At 45.0% G+C, this 20078-nt stretch overlaps 1 protein-coding gene across 3 annotated transcripts in view; it reads right to left on the minus strand.

Annotated features, from left to right (window-relative positions):
* Positions 1–10850: 10850 nt before the first annotated feature.
* The window catches only part of intu (inturned planar cell polarity protein), a 125927-nt gene continuing 116699 nt past the window's right edge, over positions 10851–20078 (minus strand). For all 3 annotated transcript variants that reach the window (XM_072495678.1, XM_072495679.1, XM_072495677.1), the window contains 3 exons: positions 18929–19118; positions 17414–17580; positions 10851–11352 (listed from right to left, as the gene is read on the minus strand). In XM_072495678.1, the coding sequence (XP_072351779.1) occupies positions 11241–11352; positions 17414–17580; positions 18929–19118 (469 nt within the window). In that variant the 3' untranslated portion in view covers positions 10851–11240. The remainder of the gene's footprint in view (positions 11353–17413; positions 17581–18928; positions 19119–20078) is intronic.

Below are 20078 nucleotides of genomic sequence, written 5' to 3' on the forward strand. Positions count from 1 at the left end.
CCTTGGTCGGATTCAATGCTGCGGGGGGGGGGGGGGGGGGAGTCCCCATCTTGTAAAGATGTGGTGGGTCAAAATCTTGGCTGTGGTCTTTGCTGTGTTAGTTCTGGATGGGAAAGCTTCCACCCATTTGGTAAACGTGTCTATCACCACAAGTACATATTTATAACCATTCCTGCAAGGGGGCAATGGTCCAATATAATCAATCTGGAGGTTAGTCCAGGGGCCATTAACGGGTCGGGTGTGACTGAGCTGAGCCTTTTTGGCGTATTTGTCCAGATTGTTCTGCGCACAGATAAGACAATTCTCAACGTAGTGAGTAACATCTTCTTTTAAACTCGGCCACCAGCAGAGCTGCCTGAGGTGGGCTGTAGTGGGATCGATTCCCTGATGTCCATGACTGTCATGGAACAAACAAGTCAGTTGATTCCTGTCCTGTTCAGGAACCACATAAAGGGTGTCTTTTAACACCACACCGTCATGTGTGGTCAGAGCATTTTTAAACCTCTCGTAGGGTCCTAGATAGTTTCCTTTTAAAATCTCCCTGAGATTGCTGTCCTACTTCTGGGCCTGCACTAAATCCTCGATCTTAGTCTGCGAGACCTGAACTGCATTCACTGGTGCGCTTTCGGGGGGGTGTCCAAAAATATCCATGCCAGGAATCTGCTTTAGCCAGTGCGTCGGCTTTTACGTTTCCAGAGGGGGGGAGGAACGATGGTGACTACGAACTTTGACTATCCCAAAAGTCCTGTTCTGTGCTCTCTCTAAAATGTGACGGAGCAATGGGGCTGAGGGGAGGGGTTTTCTGTCTGCGGAAACAAATCCTCTTGCTTTCCACAGGGGCAGGAATTCCATAAGGCTGTTGCAGACATAGAGGCTGTCCGAGTATATGTTTGCTGGGCTGGGGAAGGAATCTGGGTGTTCCACTATGTACGTGATGGCCGCAAGTTCTGCTGCCTGCGCGCCCAAGTGTCCTGGAAGTTTTATTGCTATTTCTTCTAGGGCGCGTCGCTGCACGTCCTTGACATAAATACCGTATCCTGTTATGCGCTTCCCTTCTAATATTGTGGAAGATCCATCCACATATATCCTTATGGGTTTGCACGTGTCTGTGTGCTTGGGACTCTGGGTTGAACTGCCTATCTTTCTGGGGGGTGTTTTCGCAATAAAGGGGCCTGTGTTGTGGTGTGGAGAGATAATTTCACATTCATGGGGGGTTCCGGGGTACTGTAGGTTGTCGGCTAAAAAAGTGTGGGTCTTTGTACTTTTAACAGTGATGTCCCGTCCCTGCAAAAGAAGGGTCCATCTAGCTGCTCTAATCCGACTAACTGTACCGTCCTTGAGTCGTCCGTCCAGTAAAAGTTGGGTGGGGGTGTGTTCCGTGAGGATAGTGATGGGGTTCAGTCCGGTAATGTACGAAAAATACTGTACTGCCCAGAATACTGCGGGCAGGTGCCTTTCACAGGCTGAAAATCCCTGCTCCACAGCATCTAAAACTCTGGAGTCGTAAGCCACGAGCCTTAACTGTTTGTGCCGTTCCTGAAGGAGCTCGGCCAAAAGGGTGCGGTCTGTGCTTGCTACCTCTCTAGTGTAAGGGGAAAGCGGGTCTGGAACTTGTAGTGCGGGGGCTGCTATGAGTGCTTGTTTCAAAGAGTCCACAGCATCCGTATGCTGCGGAAGCCATTCCCAGGGGGCTCCTTTCTTTAGGAGGTCTGAGAGGGGTGCTGCCTTGCTGGCGAAACCGTCAATGTGGTTTCGGCAGTAGCCAACCAGTCCTAAAAGTGACCGGAGGGCTGGAACGTTCTGGGGAAGGGGCAATTTAGCAATCGAGTCAATCCTTTTATGCTCAATCTCGCGTTTACCATGTGTGATAATTGTTCCCAAATATATCACCTTGTCTTCCAAAATCTGGGCCTTTTTGGGGTTAACTTTACAACCAATTGAATGTAAAAGTTCGAGGTGTTCGGCCAGAAGCTCGATGTGCTCTTCCTTGGTGTCTGCAGTAGTAGGTCGTCTACATACTGGACCAGATATTCGGGGCAAGAGAATTTGGCTAAACCATTTGCCAGCTGTTGGTGGAAAATGGAGGGGGAGTTGTGGAATCCTTGTGGAAGGCATGTCCACATGTACTGTTGATTTTTAAAGGTGAAGGCAAATTTGTACTGGCACGCCTTTGCCAATGGAATGGACCAGAATCCATTACTGACATCCAAAACCGTAAAGTATCGGGAATTGAGTCCCTGCTTGAGCATGGTCTCGGGACTTGTTGCTACTGTGGGGGCTGCTGCTGGGGTGATTTTGTTGAGTTCCCGGTAATCGATGGTCAGTCGCCATGATCCATCGGGCTTTCTCACTGGCCAAATCGGGGCATTATTAGTGGAGGCTACTGATCCAAGTACGCCCTGCTCTAATAAGCTATTACCGTTGAGATTTCTCCCTCTGCCTCTTGGGGAAATCATACTGTTTTTGGGGTCTAGGGTCAGGTCCTGTGATTTGTACGGAACCAGTCATCCGTCCACAGTCGTGTTTGTGGGTCGCGAATGCTGTCCTGTTCTTTTGTAAAACTGCCCTAACCTGCTTGTCCGTGCTAAGCGTGGTCGGGTTAAACCAAAATTTGTCTACTGTGCTAATTTTGTTCGCGTATTCACCTATGTTGAGCGTTGCGGGGGCTCTTGCGGATTTTGCCATTTTCCAGACACACTGGTTGACTGGATCAAATGATAGGTTGTGGGAATTCATAAAATCGATTCCCAGAATGTGTTCTGCTGAGTGGGGCAGATCGACTAAGACTACGGGGTACTTGGTGGTGATGTTGCCGATTTGAATGGGTACAGGGGCTGTGATGTGTCCCTGCTGTGAGTGGCCTGTAAAGCTGCTGAGGGTGATAGTGTCTGTAGTGGGCCACATGTCCTTTTGGAACATGGTGGAGGAATTTATTGTGCTGTGGGATCCTCCTGTGTCCCAGAGAAACTCGATGGGCTGTCCCTGAATTTTCGCTGCAACTACCGGTCATCCGGACCTATCCCAAAGGGTGTCGCAGACCCAACTGGGGGAGCCCGAACACCGTCAGTCCGTTCCGGTCAGGTCCGCCTGATCTGAACGGGTGCTCACACCATGTATGGGCTTTGTCTTATTCCTATTTAGAGTGCCCGTCTGCTTGGCTCTCTGTGGCTTTCGTGGGGCATTGCATTCCCTTGCAAAGTGTCCCAACTCTCCACATTTGTAACACTCCTGTGACTTTTGTGGGGGGCTGTTCTTTCCTTCATTTACCCATGCGGGGTTCTGGTGTGTTTTAACTACCTGTATATCTGCGTCAGCCTGCTTTTCTTCGGGATTTTTAACTGCGGGTTTGTTTTGTACATACCGCTCCCAAGCGCGGGACAATCTTTTTACGACCCATTTCTCGTTATGAGCCTCCTCTTAGGGATCATAATTCGCGCACGCTTTCTGTCCAGTTTCTGTGGCATGGGAGATAAGGGTGCGGATCCATTTGGCCATGTTGTCTGGGGACAAATGGGCGCGGTCTAAGTCTCCAAAAACTGCTGCAAAGTGGATCCACAGGCGTCCAGCAAACGCTGTGGGGTGCTCGGTTTTCTTTTGCCTGAATTTATTGAGGCCATCTACGGGGTCACCCCGGTGATACCCGATCGCATCCAGAATCGCGGTATACATTTCTGCAAGGGTGCCTCCTCCTGCATTCTGTGGGTCGGGAAGGGCTGCTACGACTGAAGGGTCTAAACTTAAAACTGAGCTTTACATGCTCTCGCTCATCCAGGCCGTACATGGTCGCCTGCTGCTTTACTCTGGCAAAGAAATGGTGGGGGTCTGAGGTGGGGAGAAACGGTGTGATTTTCTCGCACGCGTCCCGTAATTGGGTCAGTTAAGGGGGTACAAAAATTCTGTGTCGTCTGATGTGGTTGTGCGGTGGGTGGTGACTGGGTTCATTGGAGCCTGAACTATCTGCTCTGTGGGGGGTTGGGGTGCTTTCCTCTTCTGTGGCTTTCCCTGCGCACATGTTCGCTGAACATATCTCTGCGCTGTCTTGTTTAACTCTTTCTAATCAGGGCCGTCTTCCTCATCTAATTTTGCTCCGAAGGTTTCCTGGAATCCTTTTGGACTGAAAACCGAGATTGCAGCTCTGCAATCTGCTTCCGGCACTTTGCGTGGTCTAACGAGCTTTGCCTTTGCTCCGTGGTGGCAGCAGTGAGTGCTCTTAACGCTGCCTTCAGGTCACTACACTGCCTCTGCAATGCTTCTACCTGCTTCTTGGCTTCTTCACGTACCAGGAATGCACGTTGCATGTCCTGATAAGCCTTTTATTCTGGGACTGGAAGCTGCTTAAGTGTGCCAGACAAGACTGGTGTGCCCTATTGGCATCATCCACCTCTCAGTCTTTTGCTGCCAACCTCCTTCTTACGGTCAGGGTAAGGGCCGCCCCGAGAGGCAGGAAGCCCCTGGGCCCTATAAAGTGAGGGGCCAAGTTCAGATCGCTCTCTCTCTCCCTTCTTCGCCTGCTCGAGACCTTCGCAAGAACATCAACCAGCAACTGTAAGTTTGAATCCAGCGATCGATATCCGATAAAGACTCCTAGCCATCGACCTGTATCAGCCTTTTGAATCCCGCGGGCCAGATCCGATTCGATAAGCCATTCGTTTCCCTGACCTGGTGGGCTCTTCCTAAAGTTAAGTATTGGCCAGTAGTGATAGGTTTCTATATAGATAGTAGGATTATTGTATAAGTATTTATTGCTGTATATATAATAAATGACCGTTGATTTCAATCTTACTAAGCTGACTTATTAATCATAACTTGAGCTTGAACCACGTGGCGGTATCAGAAAGATACCTGGCGACCCGTGAGCAAAGGTGACATAATCAGAGCTAATAAACTAAGGCTAAAAAGAGCAACAGGAGTTGGCCAACTTAGGTGGCTACACAGGAAATGGAGGGGATTGGTTCGGTGGGGAGAGGAATACCGGGTGTCGTTGTATGCCGATGACCTGTTGTTGTATGTTGCGGATCCAGTGGAGGGAATGGCGGAGGTCATGCGGATCCTTAGAGAGTTTGGGGACTTTTCGGGGTATAAACTCAACATAGGGAAGAGTGAGCTCTTTGTGGTGCATTCAGGGGACCAGGAAGGGGGATAGACGAGCTACCACTGAAGAGGGCGGAAAGGAGCTTTCGGTACCTGGGGATCCAAGTAGCTAGGAGTTGGGGGGCCCTGCACAAGCTCAATTTGACGTGGTTGGTGGAGCAGATGGAGGAAGATTTTAAAAGATGGGTTATGCTGCCACTCTCACTAGCGGGTAGGGTACAGTCGATCAAAATGACGGTCCTTCCGAGGTTTCTCTTTGTGTTCCAGTGCCTTCCCATTTTGATCCCCAAGGCCTTTTTCAAACGGGTAAGCAGGAGTATCATGGGATTTGTGTGGGCGAATAAGACCCCGAGGGTGAAGAGGGGGTCCTTTTGGGGTGGCGTTTGGGTTAAGGTGGGGGGGGGGGTTTCCCTATTTGTGTTTTCTACTGTTATATGGGGGGTTATTGTATTTGGGGGAAATCCAGTGTATAATTTCTGCTTGTTGTGTTTTTGTTTCTTTTTCTTGTTGTGGGGGGGGGGGGGGGGTTTGTTGAAAATTTGTTGAAAAATTTGAATAAATATATTTCCCCCCCCCCAAAAAATGCTCCCTATCTGGATTGGGGCTGTGAAGTGTCCCTGCTGCAAATGCCCTGTAAAACCGCTGAGTGTAATGGTGTCTATAGTGGGCCACTTGTCTCGCTGAAACATCGTGGAGGAGTTGAGCATGGTGCGGGACTCTCCTGTGTCCCAAAGAAAATCTACAGGGGGTCCCCGGACTGTGTCTGCCACTACTGGTCTACCAGACTTGTCCCAAAGGGTGTCGCAGACCCAAGTTGGGGAGCCTGAACAACGTCATATGCCGTTCATATCTGCATTATCAGAACGGGCGCTAACACTGTGAATTGGCTTTGCCCTATTCTTATTTAGGGTGCCGGTCTGCTCTTCCGCTTTGCCATAAGCTGTTTTACCTTGGATGGAGTGTTCCCAAGTGCGGGACAATCTTTTCAAAACCCATTTCTCGTTGTGGGCCTCTTCTGAGGGGTCGTAATTTGCGCAAGCTCTCTGTCCTGCCTCTGTCGCATGAGAGACTAGGATGCAGGTCCATTTGGCCATATTATCTGGGGTCAAATGGGCACAGGCTAACTCTCCAAACACCGCTGTGAAATGTATCCACAAGCATCCAGCAAACGCTATGGGGTGCTCTTTTTGCCTACGCTTGTTTAGGCCTTCTACGGGGTCTCCTTTATTATAGCCGATCGCATCGAGGATCGCTGGATGCATTTCTTGGAGTGTGCCTCCTCATACATTTTGTGGGTTGGGAAGGGCTGCCACGACTGAAGGGTCGAGGCTTAAAACTGTGAGCTTCACTTGCTCTTTTTCACCCAGGCCGTACATGGTCGCTTGTCGTTTTACTCTTGCAAAGTAATGGTGGGGGTCCGATGTGGGTAGGAACGGTGTTATTTTGTCGCACGCGTCCCGTAATTGAGTGACGGTTAATGGGGTGGTGTATCAGAAATCTGGGTTTCCTTCTGTTGTGGCCCTGCGCTGTGTGGTGACAGGGTTCATAGGGTTGTGCTCTGCCTCTGCAGTCGGGGGTTGGGGTGCTTTTCTCTTTTGTGGCTTGTCCTGTGTACATGTGCTATGTACATATCTGTGGGCAGTCTCATTTAACTCCTGTCAATCGGGGCCATTTTCTTGGTCTAATTGGGGTCCAAGCGTGCTCTGGAACCCATTTTGGACAGAAAGCAGAGATTGCAATTCTGCAATTTGCTTCCAGCACTTTGCGTGGTCTACCGAGCTCTGCCTTTGTTCCGTTATGGAAGTGTGGAGTGCTCGTAGGGCTGCTTTTAAATCGTTACACTGTTTCTGTAACTACTCAACTTGTTGTTCCATTTCCTCCCTTACCAACACCGTGCGGTGTGTGGCTTAGAACATAAGTACTAGGAACAGGAGTAGGCCATCTGGCCCCTCGAGCCTGCTCCGCCATTCAATGAGATCATGGCTGATCTTTGTGGACTCAGCTCCACTCTCCGGCCCATACACCATATCCCCGAATCCCTTTATTCTTTAGAAAGGTATCTATCTTTTTCTTAAAAATGTTTAAAGAAGGAGCCTCAACTGCTTCACTGGGCAAGGAATTCCAGAGATTCACAACCCTTTGGGTGAAGAAGTTCCTCCTAAACTCGATCCTAAATCTACTTCCCCTTATTTTGAGGCTATGCCCCCTAGTTCTGCTTTCCCCGACCAGTGGAAACAACCTGCCCGCATCTATCCTATCTATTCCCTTCATAATTTTATATGTTTCAATAAGATCCCCCCGCATCCCTCTGAACTCCAATGAGTACAGTCCCAGTCTACACTCTTGGTAGGCTTTGTCGTACTGCAACTGAAAGCTGCTTAAATAGGCGAGACAATATTGGTGTGCTCGCTTGGCATCAGCCATCTCCTTGTCCTTCGCCGCTAACTGCTCTCTCAGTTCCCTGTTCTCTTTCTCATACTCATTCACGTCTCCTTCACTATTCTTTTCTCTCTTTTCAATCTCTCTACTGAGCGTCCTTACGACCTCCTCTGTGCCTCGCAATTATGCCAGGCAGGGCACGATTGCCATCGGCTTGCGAGCTTTCCCTAAGCTCTTCCTCTGGATCGCTGTCAGGTTCTCCCACCAAGTATGCCCTATACGTCCGGGACCTGTTTCATCATTCGCGCAGAATTCGCTCCAAAGGGGCCATCCTTTCCCTTTGAGGTACTTTCTGATTTCCTCGTCCCATACGGGACATCCTACTCTACTGGTCGCTGCCACCTCGAATTCTTGGGGGTTCAGAAGACGTTCCATTGCCTTCATTGCCATTTCTATAGCTATCTCTGGGATCTCTACCGAATTTGGAACAGGGGGTGATAAAGTGGTGATGTAAACACAGGTACGGCTTACGCTATTTTCCGGCCTACAAAACTCCCGACAGTTTTATGCAACAAAATCTCTCAGGTTTACCTTATATCCCTGTTAGTACACATGCAAATAACACACTTCCGAATCTTGGAGGTTTGATCAGTATTGGTCTTACGCTTGTGGTTTTCTCCTGTTTCCAATTGGATTCTAATTCAAATTTTGGGTTCTCTCAGAGTGACTAGGCCACTTCTAGGTTGAGTCCCACCAGAGTCGCCAGTAATGTTGCTCTGTTTCTCTGGTTATGAATATGGCGGTCAATATGGTCGTCTTCCTTAATCCTAATTATGTTTGCTTTAGAGTCACCAGGTATCTCTCGATACCGCCACAAGGTTCAAATCCGAATACTGATCAAAGAGCCAATACACCAGTTAGTTAGTTCAAAGTCAATACTATTTATTTACACACACAGTATTATCTACTCATGCACAAAGTACTACAAACTAAACTATCTCTAATGCTAACGCCTATACTTAGCTTCGGATGCCCACTCAGTAGGAGGAACAATGGCCGTTGTTCGGATCGGAGGGTGTTGGGTTCGAAGTGGTACAGGAGAACAGCTAAGGTCATTCATCTGGTAGTGAGCGTTGACCTTGGACTTACTTGCTTCTGGTGCAGCTGGTGGATGGGTCTCTCTGCTTTGAGAGCCAAATCCAAGAGAGCGATTCTCTCTCAGGGTTTCTTCTTATACCCGGAGGGGCTTCCCGTGCTTTTGGGCGGGCCTTAAACTTGGCCCCAATTAATTGGGCCGCATCTTGATCACTGGTATTGATCTTGACCAATAAAGGGGTGGGTGCCCTGATGGCTGGACGTGTCTTAGGTGGCCGTTGGTCTTGCTTTGTTTGCACTTTCGGTTTGGGGAACTGGCGCCGGGATGTCTGGAGCTGTATCGGTTGCTTGAGTGTCTTTCCTTTGTTCCCGGAGATGGGCTATCAATATGTTAATTGACCTACAGTTCCTGTCCCATCTGGGAGCTGCCTTCCCAATACGCATACAGGCTCTGTGCCTGCTTGCTTTCCTAACATTGTCCATAGTTCCCTACATTCATTGCGAGCATCCATTTTGTGTTCTGGAAGTGGCCATCCCAGATGGCTACACAGGATCCCAGCCCAAGTCTCTCTTTTGTGTTTTTTTCCCTAGATTCAGTAAGGCCACTTCATTTGAGCAACATCCTCCGGATTAAATAATCTTCCTGTGAAGTAATGGCATGCTCAATAGCACTTACTTTTTCCAAGTATTCTTTTTATTAAAGACATACAAAATTAAATACACATTTTTCTTTCATTTTCCTAATATATGATTTTGATAATACTATTAATTTTTAGGGTTCAATATCAGTTTGAAGTAACATTTAAGGATCTTACCATAACCATTTTTTAGATAGTCCAGTTTGAATTCATGTCTTCTGAGTGAAACAGTTAAGGCAGCCTGGGAACAGGAAAGCAACGGCTTGCAAAGGGTTTGTTCTTGATGAACTAAATTACCGTAAAGGTGTCAAAAGTCTAGGTTCAAGCAGCTGTATCTATCTTAATTACATTCTGTGCAATTAGAGGCCTTTTTGTCAGCTTAAAGTAAGAAAAAGGTTTGAACTCAGCAGTTTGAAGTTCATCTCTGAACAAGAATCATGTATTTTAATTTTTAGATTACTCACTGCATTGATCTATTAGCCATATCTGTAGGGGCTGGTTTAGCTCAATTGGCTGGACAGCTAGTTTGTGATGAAGATCAAGACCAACTGCACGAGTTCAATTCCTGTACCAGCTGAGGTTATTCATGAAGGCCCTGCCTTCTCAACTTTGCTCCTCGCCGGAGGTGTGGTGATCCTCAGGTTAATCACCACCAGTCAGCTCCTCTTCCCCCCCACCACACACACTCAAAAGGGGAAAGCAACCTATGGTCATCTGGGACTATGGCAACTTTACTTGTTCAGAACACTTCTATTTTAAAAGTACATCCTTTCCTGACATACTCCAAGAATTATTTTTTTTTAAATATAAATTTAGCGTTCCAATTATTTATTTTCCCCAATTAAGGGGCAATTTAACATGGCCAATCCACCTACCCTGCACATCTTTGGGTTGTGGGGGTGAGACCCATGCAGACACGGAATGTGCAAACTCCAAACGGACAGTGACACGGGGCTGGGATCAAACCTGGGTCCTCAGCGCCGTGAGGTAGCAGTGCGCCACCGTGCCACCCACCCCTAAGAATTATTAAGGACATTTTCACTTATTGTTTTTGTAGCTGTGGGAATAGGTTAGGTTGTTTATGTGAATTGTCTACAACATTTGTATTATTGATAAGTGGATGTAGTATTGTTTGTACAGCTGCAATCTGTATCTAAAGATGTATCATTGTTCACAATGTAATTAACTTCTGGAGACCTAATGGAAATGAAATTTGTCTTATTTACATGTCACTATTTACAGAGATGATATGACACAAGGTGACCTCACCCTTAGCTAATGAAAATACTTAAGGGAATTGGGGATAGTCAGAATTAAGGATAAAAGTTAAGGATAAGGATAAAATCCAGAGTATTCATTGGCACAGTTCAACTGTTGCTTCTGTGGTGTAATTCTTCTGTGACACAGTTCAACATCACTTCAGAAAAGAAAGGAAATAGTCTGCTTGTGCTGTCAGCAATCAAGAAATCTGGGTCTTGAAGGAGAAGACACTTCCATGCTGTATTTGCTACTTTTTGTTAAGTATATATAATATCTTGCTTAATAAATTCTACAAATTGATGTTGTCAAGTTTTGCTGGGAGCATGAATGATTTGTTTCATTGTTTAATGTCACTCATATGGAACAAAATAACACAATGTTCGTCAATAAGTTTTAGTTGCTGCATTTATTACCTTTTGCAAACCAGGGAATCTATAAATCAAGGTGGGATATTTATGCAGAGTTCATTTTTGCATTAATTGTCAAAGGCCCATTTCAAGTAATGGTTCAAAACAAATTTCACAGTTACATAAACAGTCCAACAAACAAAATCCAGTACGAAATGAACACATTACAAATCAATTCCCTTCATTTAAATTACAATTACATTAAGATCGTTGTATGAATACTTCAGTTAGCAATATAAGTGATTGTATAAATATAGAGTAATTGTTTTATTAACAAAAATTATGGACCATGTTGTTTTACACGTTCTTTCTCTTCCATACATTTTGGAATGCGTCAATGAACTGTCGTCAAAGCAGACCAGCACTTGCATTACGTAATCAAACCGAATGAGAGTCTGAAAGCAAGCTCTACAGCAATCTCCGTCACAGAATCATGGAAACACACATAAAACTCTTGAGGATGAGGATCTATAAAAAGTCTTCTGCAATGGAATGAACAAAAACATTTTACTCAAAAATATGGCTGAGTCCTTCTGAAAAATTTTACATAAAGTCAAAACTTTATTCCTGTAAAGTTTATGCAGTTCAATATATCGTCACTCTTTGAAGGCACATATTCCTAAAATTTAACTGGTATCTTCATTTACTTACAAACTATGATAAATATAAACTCTTGAAGAAACAAATTGCATCCTGTAAATGTACATCCTGTAAATTGGACATGGAGCTTAAAACATCTGTGGTGGTATGGTTAATTCACTAACGTAAATAAGGGAAGATTTTAATTAATCTTAAGTTTTCTTCCACTGACTGTAATACAATGAGTAAATCAGGTTGAAATTTGTTAGTAGCTTTCTATTACTAGGACCACAGCAAAGAAAGACATTTGGATGAATTTTGTAATATTCTACTATATTGTTTCTGACCTTATAAAGCAGATAATATTGCTACATATGAACAGTAATTCATTTAGTATATATCTTAAGGCAAACAAAGTTTCAAACTTTATTGGATTTCTTCCGGCCTTGGCTGCTACCCTCAGCAGGTTTTTCCTAGCAGGAAGTCACTACCTCTTAGGTCTCAGATTCAAATTACCTGACATTCATAATTCCAACAAGGTAGCTAAACAGAAATCAAGAGTAAAAACGCAAGTCCATCTCCAATCAAGGAGTGCTGAGGCAAATTGAACTAAACCATCCCAGCTGAATTCAGTTAACTCAGCACAGATCTGGGAATTAGATCTAGATTGGATCTGCATGATTAGGTTAGACTGACTGGATACATTTGCTGAGTCAATATGTGAAGAATTAATTTTTTGAACACAAGTATTATCCACAATACTTTCATGGTTTCCTTTAAACCCCTGGCAAAACATTACTTATAAGTTAGCAGTCGAAAAAATCCAGAGAATTGACAAATTCAAAGTCACATAACAATCTATTTAAAATAGATGACTATGTTCACAATTCTTATATTGGATTACAATCTAAACTAGGCTGCTGTCTGGAAGTGCTGAGTGAAGGCCAAACATTCCCCAATGGAAGATTTAAAAAAAAATCATTTATGGGATGTGCTAGATAGGCCAGCATTTATTGCCCATCCCTTGTTGCCTTTCAGAAGGTGGTGGCGTGTTGCCTTCTTGAACTGCTGCAGTCCTCGAGGTGTAGGTACACCCACTGTGCTGTTAGGGAGGGAGTTCCAGGATTTTGCCCCAGCGACAGTGATGGAACGGTGATATATTTCCAAGTCAGGGTGGTGAATGAAAATTAGAGGGCTGGTTAATTGCTTTTGTGCAACTCTTATCAGTTCTAAACTGTCCTTTCAGTGAAGAAAAGGTGAACGGAGACTATAGGGAGGTAAATTTAGGGGCGATAAATTAAAACACATTATAAAAGGAGGGGAAAATAAACACCTCAAGCTAAACAGCAAAGAAAAATACTACAAATACTGAAAATATGAAATAAAAACAGAAAGCGCTGGAAATACTCAGCAGGTCAAACAGGATCAGTGAAGAGAGAAAACAAACTTAACATCTCAGGTTGATGAACTTTCATCAGAACAATTCAAGACCCTATTTTTCAGATGTAATTTAACTTGAACAATTTTCCAAAGGGCCTTTGATAAGGTACCAAACAGTAAATGTCTGACAAAGATTAGGGCTTGCAGGGGATAATTGGTGAATGAATAGCAAATTGGTTATAAATTAGGGAGTAGAGATAAAGGTAGCTATTCAGATTGGAGAAAGGTAGAAAGTGGTATTCCCTAAGATCAGTGCTGGGGTGTCTGTAATTCATAGGGTGGAATTTTACGGCCGCATCGCGCAGGGCCGTAAAATCCAGTGAACCGTTACAAGCTCCACTGCCCCCGGCAGGAACAGAGATCCTACCAGCAGAGGTGCAGTAAAATTCACTCATGATTTTCATTAATGATTTGGACTTGAGAGTAAGTTTCACAATATCAAAATCTGCAGATGATAGCAGAACTGGGGAGCGCAGCTAACTATGAGGAAAAATACAAGGACATTAGAGGGCATGCATAATGAGCAGTTACGCAACAGATAAATTTTAACATAGAAATGTGTGGTGATGTTTTTAAACTGTTCCAACACAAGTGTCCAACACTCTTCCTGCATCCACCAAACGGCGGAAAAAGGCTTGAGCAGCAAGATGGTCTCAGTCATCACATGCAGGCTTTTAAAAAATATATAAATTTTGAGAACCCAATTATTTTTTTCCAATTAAGGGGCAATTTAGCATGGCCAATCCAGCTACCCTGTACATCTTTGGGTTGTGGGGGTGAAACCCACGCAGACACAGGGAGAATGTGCAAGCTCCACACCGACAGTGACTCGGGACCAGGTGAACCCAGGTCCTTGGTGCGTGAGGCAGCAGTGCTAACCATTGCGCCGCCACACCCAGGCTTCTATCACCGTTTCTTGAAAAGTCTTGTGGTGATGGGGGATTGCCAACCGGGAGAGAGACGTGAACCTGGGAGACTCGAGGCAAGTGACAGATGCATGAAGGTCATTGGATACCTATGTTGGAACAGAGGTGCCATTGGACAGCAGCATCGGAGACTGAACAGTATTCTTTACAATACCCTCTACTCATCCTAAATGGGGGCGGGACTAAAATGGGTCCTAAAATAGGATGTTCCACTTTCACTTGGCTGGGGAAACTACACCGTGCGGGATGACCATCATTGTAGTCAAAGAAAAAAAACTCTAAATTTTGCAATTTAGAATGTTAGAATACTCATGGATAATCTGAAGATTGACCATCAGGAAAGAGGAATTGCAATGGTATGACGTGAACATTCAGGATTCCAAATTGATACTGCTGGCCTCAGTGAGACCTGCCTTTTTGGGGCGGGGCAGCTGAAGGAACAAGTGGGGGACACTGCTTCTTAAGGGCGACAATGCCATCTGTCAATGCTGGAACAAATATTTCAACTGAATCCATAGTGGCAGCTGATACTCGTACCCTGTGATAAAATCTACAGGTGAACCTCAATCAAGGGGAGAGCTGCAAGAATCAATCGAACAGATGAAACAAAACCAAAGCCTGCGGTCCCGACGGTATTCAGGTGAAGTCTTCAACTTTACATCAAGACTCCATCCAGTCATTCTACAGATTTTGCAGCTAAATCATGTGGTCGAAAGTATCGAAATGCCTGGACACACATTCCCCTGAATCATCTACTTCCTATCCTCACAAAAGGCAGTGTGGCTTTAGTCCTTCCAGAGGAACCGCTGAGATGGGCCATTCGCACTGATGGGATTTCATGCCAACAGGATTTCCGGTCCCGTTGACGGTGTGTCAAGCCATGGGATTCCCGGCAGTGAGGAGTGCATTCACAGGAAACCTCATTGACAATGGCAGGACAGGACCAGAAGATCCCACCGACGGCCAATGACGGGCTGCCTCCACCGCAGTGAAACACGCAGTGGGTTTTATGGAAAATCCCACCCATGGTCTTTGTTGTAAGACAAATCTAAGGAAAGCGTTGAGAACAAAACACTGTCATTGATTTCATCAACCAGACCAAAGTATCTGGCTCAGTATATCATGATGTTCTGTGGACTATGCTTTTGGATGTCCAAGGAGCTTCAACACAATCCAGCAATTGCTTCATGATGATAAAAATGCAACTATCTTGAGTGGGAGGTCTGAAACTGATGCCTTCAAAATCCAGACTGGAGTCAAGCAAGGCTGTGTGATAACCCCCAATAATATTTACAAGTTGCTTGTCACCTCAGTAACTGTCAATCATGCTCTGGTGTCAGTATGAAACACTGTCTAGATGGAAATCTCTAACCTCGGTCACCTCCATGACCAAAATAAACTCACCCCCATAGACATCAATTTGCGGATCACTGCATTCTACAGTGATCTACTTGAAATGACTCTCAATCTCTCCAATTCTGCACATAAGAAACTCAGCCTGCCCTTCAGCCCATACCTGGTCATCCAAATATTCCACTCTCATATATATTGAAGGAGAGGCTCCAGAATATATTGAGCACTTCCCAGGCCATGACAGCCAGCTCTCTCAGAAGATCACCATTGATGAGGAGATCCAACCCTGGATAGGCTGTGCTAGTACAGTCTTCTACAAACTGCAACAGTGGGCGGGATTCTCCTACCCCTGCCAGGTCAGAGAATCCCCGGGGGCGGCACGAATCCCGCCCCGACGCCAGCTGCCGTATTCTCCGCCGCCTTTTTTGCGGCGGGGGCGGGATTCACGCCAAGCCGGTCGGGGGCAGTTGGCAGCGGCCACCCTGGCAATTCTCCCGGCCCCAATGGGCCGAGCGGACGTCCGTTTTTGGCCAGTTCCGCCAGCGTGAATCACTCACCTCACGTACCGTGGCAGGTAAGTCGGCGGGGGCGGTCCTCGGGGGGGGGGGGGGGGGGGGGGGGTACAGTGGCCTGGCCGGTGATCGGGGCCCACCGATCTGCAGGCGGGCCTGTTCCGTGGGGGCACTTCTTCCTTCCGCACCGGCCCCTGTAGGACTCCGCCGTGGCCGGCGCGGAGAAGAGAACCCCCTGCGCATGCGCCAAAATACACCGGTCGGACTGCGCATGCGCAGAACCACGGCGGCGGTTCCGCGCAAGTGCGAGATCATGCTGGCCCTTTGCCGCATGCGTGAACTCGCGCAGTCCCTTCGGCGCCGGCTGGAGTATTGCCAACCCCTCCGGTTGCAGAGTGCAGAGAATTCCGCACTTTCGGGGGCTGTTGACGCCGGTTCTCCCGCCTGCGTAGGGACTTAGTCCCCCAGAAGGGAGAACCCCGCTGCGTGTGTTTGACAACAAAGATCTCCGCAAGTCAACAAAAGTCCTAGTATTCAGAGCAGTTGTCATCATCACACCCCTGTACTGTAGTGAGACCTGGATTATGTATTAGCGGCACAGAGTGCCAGAGAAATTACATCAACAGTGCCTCAGCCACACCTTTGGATTCTATGGGAGGACCATTGAACAATGATTAGGCAAAATGGCAGAACATTGGAAAGAAAAGAAAGCAAATCCCACACTCAATATTCCACTACCACATGGGATGTCCTGCTCCATGTGCTTAAAGATCTTCAGGTCGTGAATTGCCTCTTCAGTCACATGAAGACCCATGGCAATATTTTGAGTTTGCAGGACAGGCGCCTCTATCAACAACAATGATTTTATTTCTCCTATCAAAGTACATCATGTACACACTTGAAAATTTAAAAAGTAGCAAATAGAAGAGCAAAGGGATCTAAGACACGGGTGAATAAATTATTGAAAGTAAACCCTCAGGTCAGAAAAATAATTAGAAATGCTAGCAGTATTCGGATTTATTGCAGGGCATAAAATTCAAAAGTAGTCAAAGTTATGCTAAATTTGGTCAGATAGCACTAAAGTGCAATTCCAGTTTCCATACTATTAAAATGACACAGGAGAACTGCAGAAGGAACAAAAAACATACAAAAACCACAGAAGAACTGTGATTCCAGTTAAACCAAATGACTGAAAAGATTGTTTTTTAAAAAGGCATACAGGTGACCTGATGGAGGACTTTAAAATTATGAATTGGTTGGGCAGTGTAAATGTAGAGAGAATGGATCCACTTCTGAAATATGTTAAAACTAGGAGCCATGAATACCAAGAAAGAAACAAGGACTCATTTTTTTACCCAAGAGGTGTTAGAATGTAGAATTCACTGATGTAGGAAATGATTGAGGCAAATGATTGAGCCTAGATATTTCCAAAAAACAATCTTGAGTAATGGGAGAAAAGAGAATAGAAAGATTTGCTGAAACGCTGATATGAAGCAGATGGAATGGAGGTCGGAGAACACTTTTATGCGAAGCATAAATACAAGGGGCCAGTTGGGCTGAAAAGCATGTTTCTGTATTATACATAGTGAAGAAAATTTCAGGGATCTTTTGACGTTTAGTCACCATGGATGTTTCCATTATAACTAAGAGATGAGCAATTCGGCAACAAAAAACAAACTAAAAAATTAGAACTCCAAACAGGATAGTTATTGATCAAGGTAATGCTAACTCACCCAACAACCCAATAGGACATGATAGGCGGTGGTTTCTTTTGATCAATCCAGTTTTCAGGGCTATACTGGAATAAGACACCATGTTCCTTCACTGGGCCAAGTCCTGAGCTACTTTTCCGGAGATTCATTTGACTTGAATTGTAGATAATATCTGGGTATTTCCTTTCCTATTAAAATATATTCATAAAAATCATAGTGGTTATCCATCAGATTTTACTCTGCAAATTACAATGCACGTCTTCAAATACTAAAAGATTTAAACATTTTTTTTAGCTTATTCACATGCCTGGTTCTAAGACTGAAATGATGACAATGGACTTATCAAAGGGTAGCACAGATGTTATAGCTTAGTGCACAGAAGTAATCTTTATGGATATTTCACAACTTCTGAAGAGAAATCACTTACAGCAGGAAGCTGTAAGTTGTTTAATTCAGAAGCACACAGTTAAAATCTGGTATTGGCCCTCACACACACTATTCTCCATACCAGGTGAACGTCATAGAATTTACAGAGCAGAAGGAGGCCATTCGGCCCATCGAGTCTGCACCAGCCCTTGGAAAGAGCACCCCACGCCTCCACCCTAACCCCGTAACCCCACCTAACATTTTTGGACACTAGGGGCAATTTATCAGGCCAATCCACCTAACCTGCACATCTTTGGACTGTGGTAGGAAACCGGAGCACCCGGAGGAAACCCACGCACACAGGGAGAACATGCAGACTCCGTACAGACAGTGACCCAAGCCGGGAATCGAACCTGGAACCCTGAAGCTGTGAAGCAACTGTGCTAACCACTGTGCGACCGTGCTGCCCTACCTAATTGAATACTTGACAGATCATATGATAATTTCCTGTACTATAGCAGTAACTCATATGTACCAGAGTAAATAAAGGAAGATCACTAAAGTTGGTAACACTTTGTAATTAAATGGACAAATTAAAGGAAGATTTTACCAGAAATATACTTGGAATGAGTGGATTGTCTTATGAGGACAGGCCAAGCTTGTATCCGCTGGAGTTTAGAAGAGTAAGAGGCAGTTTGATTGACACATATAAGGTCCTGAGGGGTCTCGACAGGGTGGCTGTGGAGAGGATGTTTCCTCTTGTCGGAGAATCTAGAACTAGGGGTCACTGTTTAAAAATAAGGAGTTGCCCATGTAAAACAGAGATGAGGGTCATGAGTCTTTGGAACTCTCTTCCTCAAAAGGTGGTGGAAGCAGAGTCTTTGGATTAAGATTGCCAAATGTTGTTGTGGGCAGTGTTTTGCCCTGGACCAGCATCCATTACAACAGCACTGGATTGAATTATCATTTTGGAAATTCACAACCAAGAAAATGAGGATACATCCATCCTATCTATTTGGGCTGGATTCAAACTAAACGAAAGGATTGGTTGCTAGACCACTCCACTGTATCACTCAGCTGTTTGAATCACCAGGTAAGTTTACCCATAGCAGTATGTATGCTACAAATACTAATATAAACCCAATTACTATATAATTTAAGCAGCCTCACCTGTTTGTCCAAGGTCTGTTGAAAGACTGACCGTATTGATAAGCAACAACGATGGAAGTTTTTGATTAGCTGTGAGTGAACTGAACCATTCAGCTGTGTAATATCTGTATGTGTGGGTGCTAGGAATATTCCTTGTACTGTTTCTAAAGAAATGTAATAAAATAGAGTGTTTTCTGAGCCTGACGTCAACCTGAAAAACAGGAGATAGTAGATCTTCAACAAGTTTGATACAAATTTCTTGGGCATTTAGTCTAAATAAGCAATATTAAATTTTCATTTGAGAAAGTGCTTAACATTAAAATCATTGACAAGGATGCCATTTATATAGTTGTGCTCTCAAACATTCATCACTACCCCTCCACTGTCAGTCTTAACTCAAGATAATCCTTGCTAACTCTACACTGAAGCACTAACTTTGCATCACCTCCACATGTTCATTAAAAGCATTATTCATTGCACTCTCAAGTCTCACATTGAATTTGTATCTCCAAGATCCTCTTCACTTAGCTTCTAAGCCAGGTTATTTTAATTTTCGGAGACCCAGACCAAAGAACACCCATTGAACCGTGCCATTATGCAAGGCTTCACAGCTTTCAAGGCTTTACTCAACAGTGTCACCATAGGAAATCTCACAGACTTCTAAACCCCATACTTGCTCATCAGCAAGGTAATTCCTAACTGTCTTCAGGTTTGAGTGTGCATTACATATCGTTACCAATGTTAATGCAATTAACCGTTTTCTTAGCTCTGCTTTTGATCACTGATCATCACCAAATCCCCAATGGTCTCAGACCTTCACTGTTGCTTCCTGATATGAGTTTCACAATTTTCTCACATTTAAACGTTAAATACTTGTGCACTTGACCATCTCAGGATGCACTGCATTCGTTCTTTCCAGCAGATCCTTCAACTACATCAGGATCATGCTGCAGGGCAAGGACAAACTCAGGCTCAAAAATAAAACCATATTGCCTACTCCTTCCTTGCCTCAAACTGTGAAGACCTATGGAATTTTTGATTTCTACACATTTGTCATCCTTTCTTTCTGTGTCCGCAATTTGCTCCAACTTCAACCCCCTCCCTAAGTACTCTCGGGCAGTATTAGATAATGTGAAATCCTGTTATCCTATTTGTCCTGGAAAGAGCTTCC

The sequence above is a fragment of the Scyliorhinus torazame genome, chromosome 3 (assembly GCF_047496885.1).
Source record: "Scyliorhinus torazame isolate Kashiwa2021f chromosome 3, sScyTor2.1, whole genome shotgun sequence".
Lineage (NCBI taxonomy): Eukaryota > Metazoa > Chordata > Chondrichthyes > Carcharhiniformes > Scyliorhinidae > Scyliorhinus > Scyliorhinus torazame.